Source organism: Muntiacus reevesi, chromosome 3 (assembly GCF_963930625.1).
Source record: "Muntiacus reevesi chromosome 3, mMunRee1.1, whole genome shotgun sequence".
NCBI classification, from domain to species: domain Eukaryota; kingdom Metazoa; phylum Chordata; class Mammalia; order Artiodactyla; family Cervidae; genus Muntiacus; species Muntiacus reevesi.
The window spans coordinates 81,111,229-81,123,834 of record NC_089251.1 but is presented as its reverse complement, the minus strand read 5'-3'; the positions used below and the strand labels follow the sequence as shown (position 1 = coordinate 81,123,834).

Below are 12,606 nucleotides of genomic sequence, written 5' to 3'. Positions count from 1 at the left end.
TCAGTGCAAGCCACAACTTACACTGTATGTTCTGATAAAAAATACCTATCAAACAACCAAAATTAAATACCTATCAAACCAAATCAAACCAAAAATACCTATCAAACCAAAATTAAATAGAGCAGACCAACAGTTCTTAAACAGTTAATCCATTATCACTGTGTGAGGCCTCAGAGTCCAATTAAGCTGGAAAAGGCCTTAAAAAATAGCTGCTTGCATGTTTTACAAGTTCGTACATGGTCTATTAAAAACACATTCTATGTTGCCAGTAATACATTTATCATAGACCTTACAGAAGTCAAATAAGCTAGTAACTAATACTTATTGGTATATATGGTAAACTACAGTTCATGAAAGCTGCTTGTGGATTTTAGTTACACTAGTAATATATTTATGACGTAAGTTAAAATATTCTATTAAACTTCAAAATAAAATAGAAAAGAAAAATGTCAAAAAAACCCTTAGCTATAATACTCTAAACCCAACACTGGCTTTTTATTCCTCAAGAAATTAATGAAAGGAATTTTTAAAAAACTTTAACATTTTAAAAAAGCAAAAAGATCTTGTCAATTTAAATTTGGATACACTTAACTTTGCAAAGTTCTATAAATCTAGAAAGCTGAGTGCATATTAATTAGAAGTAAAACTATTTAAGTTATTCTATTCAAAAGCTAAAGATGAATATAAATGAGGGTGACTATCAAAAGTAACTAATAAAACACCATAGCAAATGTACTATGTCTATAGATTTGGTGTGAACTGTGTATATTAAGGAGAAGATTGCCAAGACTAAAGAAAAACTCAGTTATGCTTGTTAAGTTTTGTTTGTTTTAAAGTATCCTCATTCAAAAAATAAATAAAAGAATAGGTCTCTAGAAAAGAAATATTTAACTGTAGCACTACAACTACTTAATAATAATCAGAAGTTAGTTCTGTGAAATAAAGCAAGCAGTAAAGAATATTTTTATCACTAACATTAGTGCTTTAAGGAAAACAATTATATTAAAAAATTTGAAATTTGAAAATATTTTCTACATCAAATACCACGTGACTTGGTAGGAAACACTAGTAAGTCTTCTTTAGCAACTGCGGCTTGTACTGCTCTACAGAAGAAAAAAAGAGTAGAGCTGCTGTCTCATAAACACAGGTAAAAATCTAAGGATTAATTATACTCTCAATAGTCTAAGGACCCAAAACAAAGGTGTTTAAAATAAGATGATGAATACTTTAGAATGTTTAGGCTAAAAATTTCTGTGAATCTTCTAAGATCCAAAAATGAGAATAATGTGGCAAGAAGAATAATTTGAACTTTCATATCCCTAAAAATCCCTTAAGAAGGACCAAAGAAATAACTGTTTTGCAACCATAAATTTCTGGTAATTAAATAAGATAGTTTTTAAGCTGTATTCTAGATCTTAAAGAAGTTGATGGGTCATATTTACTACTGAAATTACACCTGTCAAAATTAGTTTCACATGTAAAAAAAAGATGACAGAATAATGTATTTATTTTTCATGCAAAATTCTAGGCAGCTTATTTAAATTTTCTATACTTGGATTTATTTTTTATTTTTGTGTCAGTAAAATGAATACACTGACTACATAAGTTTCTAAGTGAAGAATCAATAGTAAAATTGATTAATTAAAAAAGTCAGTTTTACTAAAAAGAGTAAAAATCCCAGAGTCTTTTTTTGTTATAGTCAACATGTTTCAGTTACTGCCTGCTACTACCAAATGGCATATGCTTAAAGAGCCTAAACTGCTTTTAAAATTACCTCTGGGGAAAGAAAAAACACTATTATTTTACAAGGGAAAAGATTAGCAAAAGAACTACCAAATAGAGGCCAAATAAAAACTAAAAACAAAACACGGGCTTATTTATCCCAGACATGTGGAGATAATGAAAGAGATCATATTTATAACACGCTTTGGGATCACAGAAACAAAATTATAATTTTACTTTTTTGCAAGGTGGCCCTGATAGTTTCCAGGCCATATGAGTAGGTCTGACCAGGTATTTAATAAATTAAACAGATTAATAGTGTTGAATACCATTCATCTTTATTACAGTGGATTACAGTTAACGGATATTCTTAAAAGTTTAATTGAACTGGTGCCAGAATAGTTTCCAGACAGAACTGAGAGCCCATTTGAAAAACTTTATTTTTTTGAAGAACTTTAAAAGCTGGAGAAATTTCCCCAGAAAGACACGTATCCTAGAGACAGAAATATATTTAAGCAAAAAGTCTGGAGATGGAGGTTAACTTATACATTAAATTATTTTAAGACTAGCACTTGTAAGAGTTAAGTTTGATTTTATGTATCTTTGTAATAAAAGCATTCTTTGAAAATAAGTTTATAAAAAAAAAAAGAAAAAGAAAATAAGTTTATAAAGAACTTTCACCTATAGTATTTCATTTATTCTTTCCAACAATATTCTAAGATAGCTGTTGTGATGTTGGTTTTTGAGATGAAAACTAAGCTACTTCTGAAACCTTAAGGAACTGTGACAGAGTGAGGGTATGAATCTAAATATAGTGCTCTTTCCACAGTATTTTATAGTTCTCAAAATTCCTACTATGTAGGGAAGCTGAAGAAAACTGGAGTATCATCTGTTACTTTATTAGAAGGAATAAAATTAAAGAATGGACCATTACATTTGTTCCTTACCTCCCAAATATTATATTTGATTCAGTCCACTTAGAGACAAACATGTCTCAACACTCTAGGAAACCTCCAAACCCCTATGTTTATCTCTAAAAATTGCCATAATAAGGTAAATTGTTTTTTAAATAATATCAGTTGTAAAAAATCCTGAAAATTTAAAAGACTCCAGGATTGCTAAATTTAATAAATTTTAGGAATGGAAATTAAGAAAAAGCAATGCTGTATATATTTGTACTACTGGTACAGTTTTGGTAATGGATACATAACATATATTAGAATTTTTACTAATTTTATAACCCCAGTAATGAAAGAGAAAAAAAGAGGTAAAGGAGTAAAAAAATTTTTTAGATCCTAATGATGACTGGTTTATCACTAGTTTCAGTCTTATTTTTGCCACTGGCTAACTGGGTAAATTTAGCCCAGTGACTTTATTTATAATTCGATTGTAAAGTTAAAAATAACATATGAAAATGTGGCAGAAAAATTATAAAATTTCAAAGAATTATAAAGTGGCAGTATTTTTTAGTCAAAGGAAAATGAACTCTGATAATGCGGAGGTCTTTTGTTGTCAGTTTGCTTTCTATTTTCGGCACAATGACCTGTGCAACAAAGAAAAATCAGCTTGAAGGAGGAGAATAAAAGTGACAGGCAAGTTCATTCTTCTTACCTGCATACATGTGGTATGTGAGCCTCTCTATAAGTTTAATAACGGTTCCTGCCTTGATAATTGGAATTCCGGCTTTGGGCTGCACGTTTTCTTCAAATATGATATTTTCTTCAGAGTCAGGCTCTGCAAATCTATAAACGTCAGCACTAGGGAGCCTCATCTGCTCCTCCTTTTCTTCCTGCAGCATGGTCACATCAAGCATTCTTTCCAGGGTACTCCGGTACTGTAAAGATATCAATGCTGCCATCCAATTGTTCTTCTCTTCAGCTGACTTGGCAGAAAATATAACACTATTTTCATCTTTTAAAATTATTTCAAAAGCATGCTTGTACTCACTGGTGTCATCTTTGTCATTAATTTGTACCTTTCTCATAAAAAACTTTTCTTTAAGACGATACTCTGCATTGCTAGCACCAGGTAGTCTTGGCTGCCCATGATTGGATTTACAGCAAATCATTAAGCCATCAAAGAGAAATATGTGTCTCTCATGTTTGGCTCCTACACGTGTAAGAGTTCCTTCCATTATAAACTCATTGCAACACTGTCCAATGTCTTTTCCCTCCCAACCATCAATATTCTTCTGAATCTCGTTCATTTTCTTGATTGCTAGTTGTTTCCCCTTCATTTGCTGACTATAAAACCGACATGCAGATTCACTGGGATAAAGGAAAAAAACACTGTTAGTACAAAGATGACAGGGAATCTATAATTCATGAATATAAATGACAGTGCTAAAGTATATTTTTAAAAGTTGCACTGTGAAGGTTTTCATTGGTTCTCCAGATATATTAGTGTTACAGAGTTGCACAATTTTGGAAACTAAAGCAACACATTAGAGACATTTTTTTAGTGCTCTAAAAAGAACAACTGACTACTGACAAAAATCTACCCTATATATTTAGCTACAGAATGATTATTTCTACCATGGCTACTAAATATTTAGAATGACAAGTATTACAAAGTAGCCCAATACAGTGAAAAAAAAAGTAAGAGATTAAAAAATTTATCTAGAAATGCTTAAGTAGACAATACCTAAAGCTAAAAACCATGCACTTACTATAATTAGGAAACTGGAAGCGTATTATCTGAATTAATGCCTCGAGTTACATAATCCCTAAAATAAAGGCCACTACTAATTTTACTTTGACAGAACAATGTTGTTGACATAAATCTACCCAATACATTTGCTCTATCTCTCCTTTAGCTTACCAGTTGACTCTCACGAGGTCTTGTCTGGGAGTATGCAAGGAAAATGCACAAATATGAAAGGTTTTTCAAACAATAACAAATTCTCTTGGCTTTGATGTCACTTCCTCTGAAAGACCAAGCTTGTCACTAAAAGTATTTTCTTCATTGTTTACTTGAGGAGGGACCAGGGATCCCTGAATTTATACCACAGTATTAAGGGTGAAAAGGAGGATTATTTTTAAAAAAGTGAAAATATTCACCTCAGTCTTCGTTTTGCAAGACTTTTAGAACATATTTTTTCCATACCACTCTGAACATTAAGCAAAGCTGTTATTGCTTGTTTCAAACATTCTTTGTCTTCTTGATCCTCACTCTTTTCTTCTAACTGCTGCAAAGTTAAAAATGACAAATCTGAATTAACAGAACATTTCTGGATAAAATAAAACCCATTTTATTGATTAAGATAACACTGACTCATCTCTTTCTGCCACAATTAAAATTTTAGTGTGTCATAAAATATATTATTCTTTTCAAAAGTCTTTTTCTTCTATATGTATTACTATCCATATGCAGATGGAACTTAGTTTTCCTAGATTTTGAGTAAAACTAGTAAAATATATGTCAGTGGAACTCAAGCACATTTTTAATTACTGGCTAAAGAGTCTACATGTGCCAGCAGAAAAATAAAGTAGAAACAGTGTTAAAAGATGTCACACCTTCTGACAGGCAGTAATGTGCATTTTCTCAGACAAATATTACCGAAAAGAAATGAGGAATATAAATTATCTTTTTAACTATCACAGGTCTTGGAACAGCAGTAGACACATGGGTGAGTTGTTTTTAAGTTGTGTAATTTGGTCTTAGATTTCTGATTGCCACATTGCTGTTGTCAGCAATGGAATGCTTAAGAAAGATAAATATACAGAAAAGGATGCAATATGGTATAAAGGCAGTTGAAGACACAAGGCTTAAGATCAAAATTTGACTCTTACTTTCTGTGTGAACTTGGTGCAAGTTATTTGACTGAGTCCCACTTTTCCTATCTATCAAATGAGGCTTACTTATAAAAAACCTGCTTTGCATATTTTATGGGGTTGCTATTAAAAATCAAAGCACTCGGGAAAAAACCAAAGTCCTTTATAAAATAGTAATGCACAATATTAGTGTAAGCTGCTTTCCTTTATAGTGTAACTACAGAATTAACATTAATATCATGAAGAACTTTGTCAGTATTCACATGTGAAGATTTTGAGTAAAACTAGGAATATATATGTTAGTGGAACTCAAGCACATTTTCAAATACTAGCTAAAGATACTACATGTGCCAGACAGAAAGTCTGTACTTAACAGGGATTGAGTCATTAATAATTACTAATAATAAATATGACAAGGTGGTGGTAATTCAAGAAAGCAATTAACTGAGGTATAAGTGACAATAATTCAGTAACCTTATAAATCTGTGCTACCAAAGAAGAAAAGTTAATAAATAACATTTATTAACAGAGTTTTCATGCAACATTTAAGAACACTTACTCTCTATCATAAATGAAAAAGGCTTGAGAAATAAAACCATAAAAAATTCAAAGTAATTTTAAAAAGTAAACATAGTCAATGCTCCAAACCATTTTTATAAAAATAATTTACTTAAAAATATCTTAATGCTCAAATATTCCAGAAGTAATAAATATAAGACATCAGGTCTTATTATTCAAATTTCTTATATCCATTACTTAAAATTCACTGAGGCATAATTTGCCCTCTCTGGAAATTTAGTCTCATTTGTGACAAATAAAACAAAAATCTAATCACAAAATTTCCACCATAAAAAGGGTTGTGGAGGAGACAGTTTGTAAAGGATAAGAGACTTAAAAATAGATACATTAAAAAAATGCAAATACTTTTTATTCATAGTGTTTCTCTTCACTATGGTCAGCTATATCTATACTAAAGAAAGCCAATGGCCAAGTTTCATGAAGATAACTAGGTTTTTACTTAAGGGTAGGCTGAAGGCTGGATTCTGGGTAATCTTTTAAAGTATCTTCCATCTCTATTGGGCTTCCCTTGTGGCTCAGCTGGTAAAGAATCTGCCTGTAATGTGGGAGACCTGAGTTTGATCCCTGGGTTGGGAAGATCCCCTGGAGAAGGGAAAGGCCACCCACTCCAGTATTCTGACCTGGAGAATTCCATGGACTATACAGTCTATGTGGTGGCAAAGAGTCGGACACTGAGCGACTTTCACTTTCACTTTCCATCTCTATGAGTCTATACTATTTACCTCTCCTATAGCAGAATTTTTGAAGAGAAATAAAATATTACCATAAATTTTTATCAAGTTTAGGCGTCAAAAGGGGGCAAACAATCTAACACTGAAAAAGTAACATTCAAAGAAAGGGCAACATTCTAGATGATGTAATGAAAGTACTACTAAAGAGTGAACTACTTCATTGAATAGTTTCAGAATTTAATCATTCAATATTCAAGTCATTATGATATAAGGCAAAAAAAAAAAAGTTGACACTGACAGAATATTAGGCTTCTCACATGGCGCTAGTGGTAAAGAACCTGCCTGCCAATGTAGGAGAGTTAAGAGACATGGGTTCAATCCCTGGGGTCAAGGGATCCCCTGGAGAAGAAAATGGCATCCCGCTCCAGTATTCTTGCCTGGAGAATCCCATGGACAGAGGAGCCTGGCAGGTTACAGTCCATAGGGCTGCAGAGTCAGACACTAGTGAAGCAACTTAGCATGCAATAGAATATTAGAGTCCTTTATAGTCTATCCTTTGATTTTTTAATATCATTAATTCAGGCAAAAATACCAGAAGTCATACAAGACACACAATTCTAACACACATAAAAAGAACTTTCAAAGTAACAGATCCATTTAGACATGCATTTGACTTTCTATTCTAAAAAGTGTTTTAAATTTCTGAGTCATGTTATCTACCATTAACTGTAGCATTTCACGGGGCTTTCCTGGTGGCTCAGATGGTAAGGAATCTGCCTGCAATGCGGGAGACCTGCATTTGATCCCTGGTTGGGAAGATCCTTTGGAGGAGGGCATGGCAAACTACTCAAGTATTCTTGCCTGGAGAATCCCATGGACAGAGGAGCCTGATAGGCTACAGTCCATCGGATTGCAAAGAGTCGGACACAACTGAGTGACTAAGCATAGCACAGCATTTCACATACAGAATATACTGGTATAGCAAAAATATTTTTAATCTATTTTAAAAGCACAAATGCAAAGTCTTTGAAAAAACATGGAACTTTACTGATGAAATAATTTTTAAATGTAATATTTACCTTTATAGCATTAGTCAAGCATCTAAAACAAATTTCAATGTAATAAATGATTTTTCTGATAAGCATTCTTTGCTTCTTTTACTTAACATAGCTGATTTAAACCGGGCATTGGTGAAGAATAATTCAAGTTAACTATCACCAAAGGGGTAGCTTATTGTTGCTACAGAATAAAGCAAGGGCAATTAGTATCAGCATCTTCTTGTTACCAAAGTGATATCCATGCTTTTCATGGGGGCCTATTTAATAACATTATCTAACAGCAACAATTCAATTTTACAAATGCTGTTCACTAAACAGTTTTAAAAATTATCAAGTCCTGATGATATATTGCCATATATGAGAATATACTTAACCTTATCCAGAGAATCATATTCTAAAGCACAATGGTAATTCATAATGATCTATAGAGATGACAAAATTTACATTTTCCCAAAGAAAGGAGTCACTTTCACCAGTGATTTGGGGTGGGGAGGAATCCTTTAGAAGTAAGTAGAAGGAGCAGCAGTCAACATGGTATATTGTGTGCCCAAAGGAAATCCTGAGAAATTGAGCACTGAAGAACTGATGCTTTTGAACTGTGGTGTTGGAGATGGCTCTTGAGAGTCTCTTGGACTGCAAGGAGATCAAACCAGTCAATCCTAAAGGAAATGAGTCCTGAATATTCATTGGAAGGACTGATGCTGAGGCTGAAACTCTAATACTTTGGCCACCTGATGCAAAGAACCGACTCATTGGAAAAGACCCTAATGCTGGAAAAGATTGAAGGTGGGAGGAGAAGGGGATGACAGAGGATGAGATGGTTGGATGGCATCACCAACTCGATGGACATGAGTTTGAGTAACCTCCAGGAGTTGGTCATGGACAGAGAAGCCTGGCATGCTGCAGTCCATGGGGTCACAAAGAGTCGGACACGACTGAGCAACTGAACTGAACTGAACTAGGAGGCTATACACTGGAAAAAGATAATTCACAATAGTATTCAGTAGATGAATAAAATTAACAATTGGTTTATACATAAAAAAATAAAGTGTTGAACCTGACACAATTTTATAAGTCCAACTAATTCACAATCAAATAATGCCTTCTCTGTTAAAAAAACAAGCTTGAATCTATATGCTTTCATTTCTAGAAATTAGTTTTCTTCAACACAAAATAATATAAAATGAAGGAACTGCAAATTACTTGATGATGGAGGCAGGCAGGACCAGAACCCAGGAGTCTCAACTCTCAGCCCTTTTCAATACACTATCCAGAGAACTGAAAAGACTGTAAATACCTGTTTAAAAAATATTCATCAAATAAAACTTATTCCATTCAAATGGTAAATTACAATGCGTAAGGATGACAAAATAGGTCATCGAGGAATAAACACTGTAGTATAACTAAACTGCTGTGTGTACACCTGAAACTTACACACTATTGGAAATCAACTGCACTTTTATAATTTTTAAAAAATTATATACTAATATAATTAAGATTTGGAAAATAAAGGTTTATCTTTATCTTAAATATTATATATACATATAAGATTTCATCACAAAATGTGAGACAGAAGCAAAGATGGGAATCATTAAGTAAATTTCATAACAGGAGGTTCCTTCCTTTCCCCCCAGAAGTTGTTTTTTGACTTAAAGTAATTTCAGATATGCAGATAATTCTACAATACATAAAATTTCAACCACTATATGATTTTAATGATATTAACAAAATTTGATCTTTTTTACTTAATCCTCATTTTCCCCCAAGACAAGTGATGACCATTTTCAACATGGTATCTATTACATGAAATAAATAATGTAACAGTAAAATAGTATAATTCTTCCATAATTGTAATTTAAATGAAATAGCATCTTTATTAAACTAGTCAATAGTTGAAAATATAAAAAGGAAATCTTAAAATATAAATTATAACATGACATAGTTCACTATTAGGAAATAAAAGCAAAATGCTCAATGTTTTTGAGGAAACTCACAAGTCTTATTAAGATAATTTTTTCTACATATTTAGAAACTATTTAGAATATTAACAGTAGTTGATTGGAAAAAGACTCAAAAGGGCAGTCTACAGAAGACTTTCAGTAAAAGTTCCAATCAGAATTAATTTAACAAATATTTAATTAACCATCTATCATTCATGAAAGAAAGTGAAAGTTGCTCAGTTTTGTCTGACTTTTTTTGACCCCATGGACTGTAGCCTGCTAGGCTCCTCTGTCCATGGGGATTCTCCAGGCAGAAATACTGGAGTGGGTAGCCTTTCCCTTCTCCAGGGGAATCTTCCCAACCCAGGGATCGAACTCAGGTCTCCCACATTGCAGGTGGATTCTTTACCAGCTGAGCCATAAGGGAAACCCAAGAATACTGGAGTGGGTAGCCTATCCCTTCTCCAGGCGATCTTCCCAACCCAGGAATCGAACCAGGGTCTCCAGCACTGCAGGAGGATTCTTTACCAGCTGAGCTACCAGGGAAGCCCCTATCATTCAAGTAATAAAAATATGATAATGAGCAAGCAAAATCTGGGCACTGCTGTTAGAGCTTAGAGTGTTAAAGAGAAGACAAATGAACAACAAAATGATATAATGGGGAAACATAGGGCACTCTGGAAATACACAGCAAGAATCCCTAACCTAATAAAGGGACAGAAGAATACAGCAAAGAAGGCTTCCAGAAAGAAATGACTATAAAGTTTGAAGGATAAGAATGGTTTAGCCATGGGGCAACAGAGGTACAAAAAAATGTATTAGGCAGAGAAAATAGCTTGTTAATTCAAAGAGTTATTTAGGGCCAATGTTGAGAGAAATGAAGAGTAGAACTTGGTGAGTGGGAAGTGGGGTGGACAGAAGTGATGGGTCAAGATGCTGGAGAAGTCAACAATAACCAAGTCAGGACTGTAACCCTTATTAGGAACTTGAACATTAACCTGGGTCAATGGGGAGCCATTAAGGATTTTAAGCTAGTGGCTAATGATATCAAATCTGCATTTTAGAAAGATGGCTTTGGTTTGGTTATCTAGTCAACAGCAAATTGGGGGATGGGGTGGGGATGAGACTAAATGGAGATTTGTTGATGAGATGATCATGGCTCTCAGAGTATTGAGAAGAAATGAACAGAAGATGAAATCAAAAGATCCTTTTCAAGAATGAAGACTTATTTGGTCACTAGGGGGCTTTTCTGATGGCCCAGCGGGTAAAGAATCTGCCTGCAATGTGGGAGACACAGGAGACACTGGTTCAATCCCTGGATCTTGAATATCCCCTGGAGGTGGCAATGGCAACGCGCTCCAGTATTGTTGCCTGGAAAATCCTATGGAGAGAGGAGCCTGATGGGCTATAGTCCATGGGGTCACAAAGAGTTGGACACGACTGAGAAACTAACACACACACACACACAAGACAGTTAAAACTGTCTATGAGAAAGTTTTTCAGTATTTCTGAACAAAAGAATGATAGAGACAGATAATGATAAAAGTATTATTATCTATTAGCAAAATAATTACCAGTTAAATATTATAGTATTAGAAATTCTGAAAACTTTTTAAAACAGAGAAGCACTTAATGAAAGAAAAGATCTTACAACTTAAAAAAAAAAAAAGAAACTGAAATATAACCGAAAGGCCAAAATGCTGGTGAATAATGTTACCAAGCTCCTTTCATTCTGACTTAAAACCAATTTTTTGTAATAAGGTCAAATTTATTTTTATTTTTAGCTTAAAGAAGGAGTTTGGTGAATTTCCTACTAAAAAAGGGGGATAAAACTGAATACAGTGTTTATCTGATGAAGAAATCATAACACAACAGCAAAAAAAGAAAAACAAGGAGATCTATTCCCAAGTGTCACTATTATGCTTTCAGATTGAAATAATCTTAGATAACTGTAAAAAGTTTTTAGAATTCCTGCTAATCGGATAAAATTTGTGTAATGTTTTGGTATGGGAATATTTTAAGCTCAAGCATGTTATCTAGGTGAGGAAAAAGATAAAGGACGACTTAACAACTGTGCTTGTGCTTGGTTGCTCAGCCCTGTCCAACTCTTTGTGACCCCATGGACTGTAGCCTGCCAGGCTCCTCTGTCCATGGGGATTCTGCACGCCAGAATACTGGAGTGGGTTGGCATGCCCTTCCCCAGGGGATCTTCCCAACTCAGGGAACGAACCCAGGTCTCCCACATTCCAAGTGGATTGTTTACCATCTGAGTCATCAGGGAAGCCCAAGAATACTGGAGTGGGTAGCCTATCCCTTTTCCAGGGGAACTTTCTGACCCAGGAATCAAACTGGGATCTCCTACATTGCAGGCAGATTCTTTACCGGCTGAGCTACCAGAGAAGCCCCCCAAATAACCAATGCAACCGATTTTTAAACATGCCCAATATTCAAATTGTATTTTAAACAGGATTTAGCTATTTTTATCTTTAAATTTAGTAGAATACATTTTCTAATGTTAGCGGCTCTCTTGCCTATCTGTGGAATCTGAGTTGCAGCCCTTCACTGTATCCCCTTCCTATTGTCACAGATAACAAAGCCACAACAAATACTGAAGTAGAGCTAAAAAAATGCAAGAACTTCTAGTAATGGTGGTGCAGTAGTCTTGAGAACCATCTGCAGATAATAATTATTCAATCTAAATAAAAAATTAAAAATATTTATAGGCACTGGAAAACATCTAAAAGAGAGCATAAGCCAGAGGTACTATTGCTCTTAAAAAGTTACAACTAGAAACTATACAGTTGTGGGATTAGGGTTTACCCCCAACCTCCCATGATGACAGTGAAGAAGAATGAAAGGAAGA

At 34.0% G+C, this 12,606-nt stretch overlaps 1 protein-coding gene across 5 annotated transcripts in view; it reads right to left on the bottom strand.

Annotated features, from left to right (window-relative positions):
• SOS1 (SOS Ras/Rac guanine nucleotide exchange factor 1) overlaps window positions 1-12,606 on the bottom strand; it is a 125,189-nt gene that overhangs the window by 35,818 nt on the left and 76,765 nt on the right. For all 5 annotated transcript variants that reach the window (XM_065929397.1, XM_065929398.1, XM_065929402.1 and 2 more), the window contains 2 exons: window positions 4,782-4,909; window positions 3,334-3,989 (listed from right to left, as the gene is read on the bottom strand). In XM_065929397.1, the coding sequence (XP_065785469.1) occupies window positions 3,334-3,989; window positions 4,782-4,909 (784 nt within the window). The remainder of the gene's footprint in view (window positions 1-3,333; window positions 3,990-4,781; window positions 4,910-12,606) is intronic.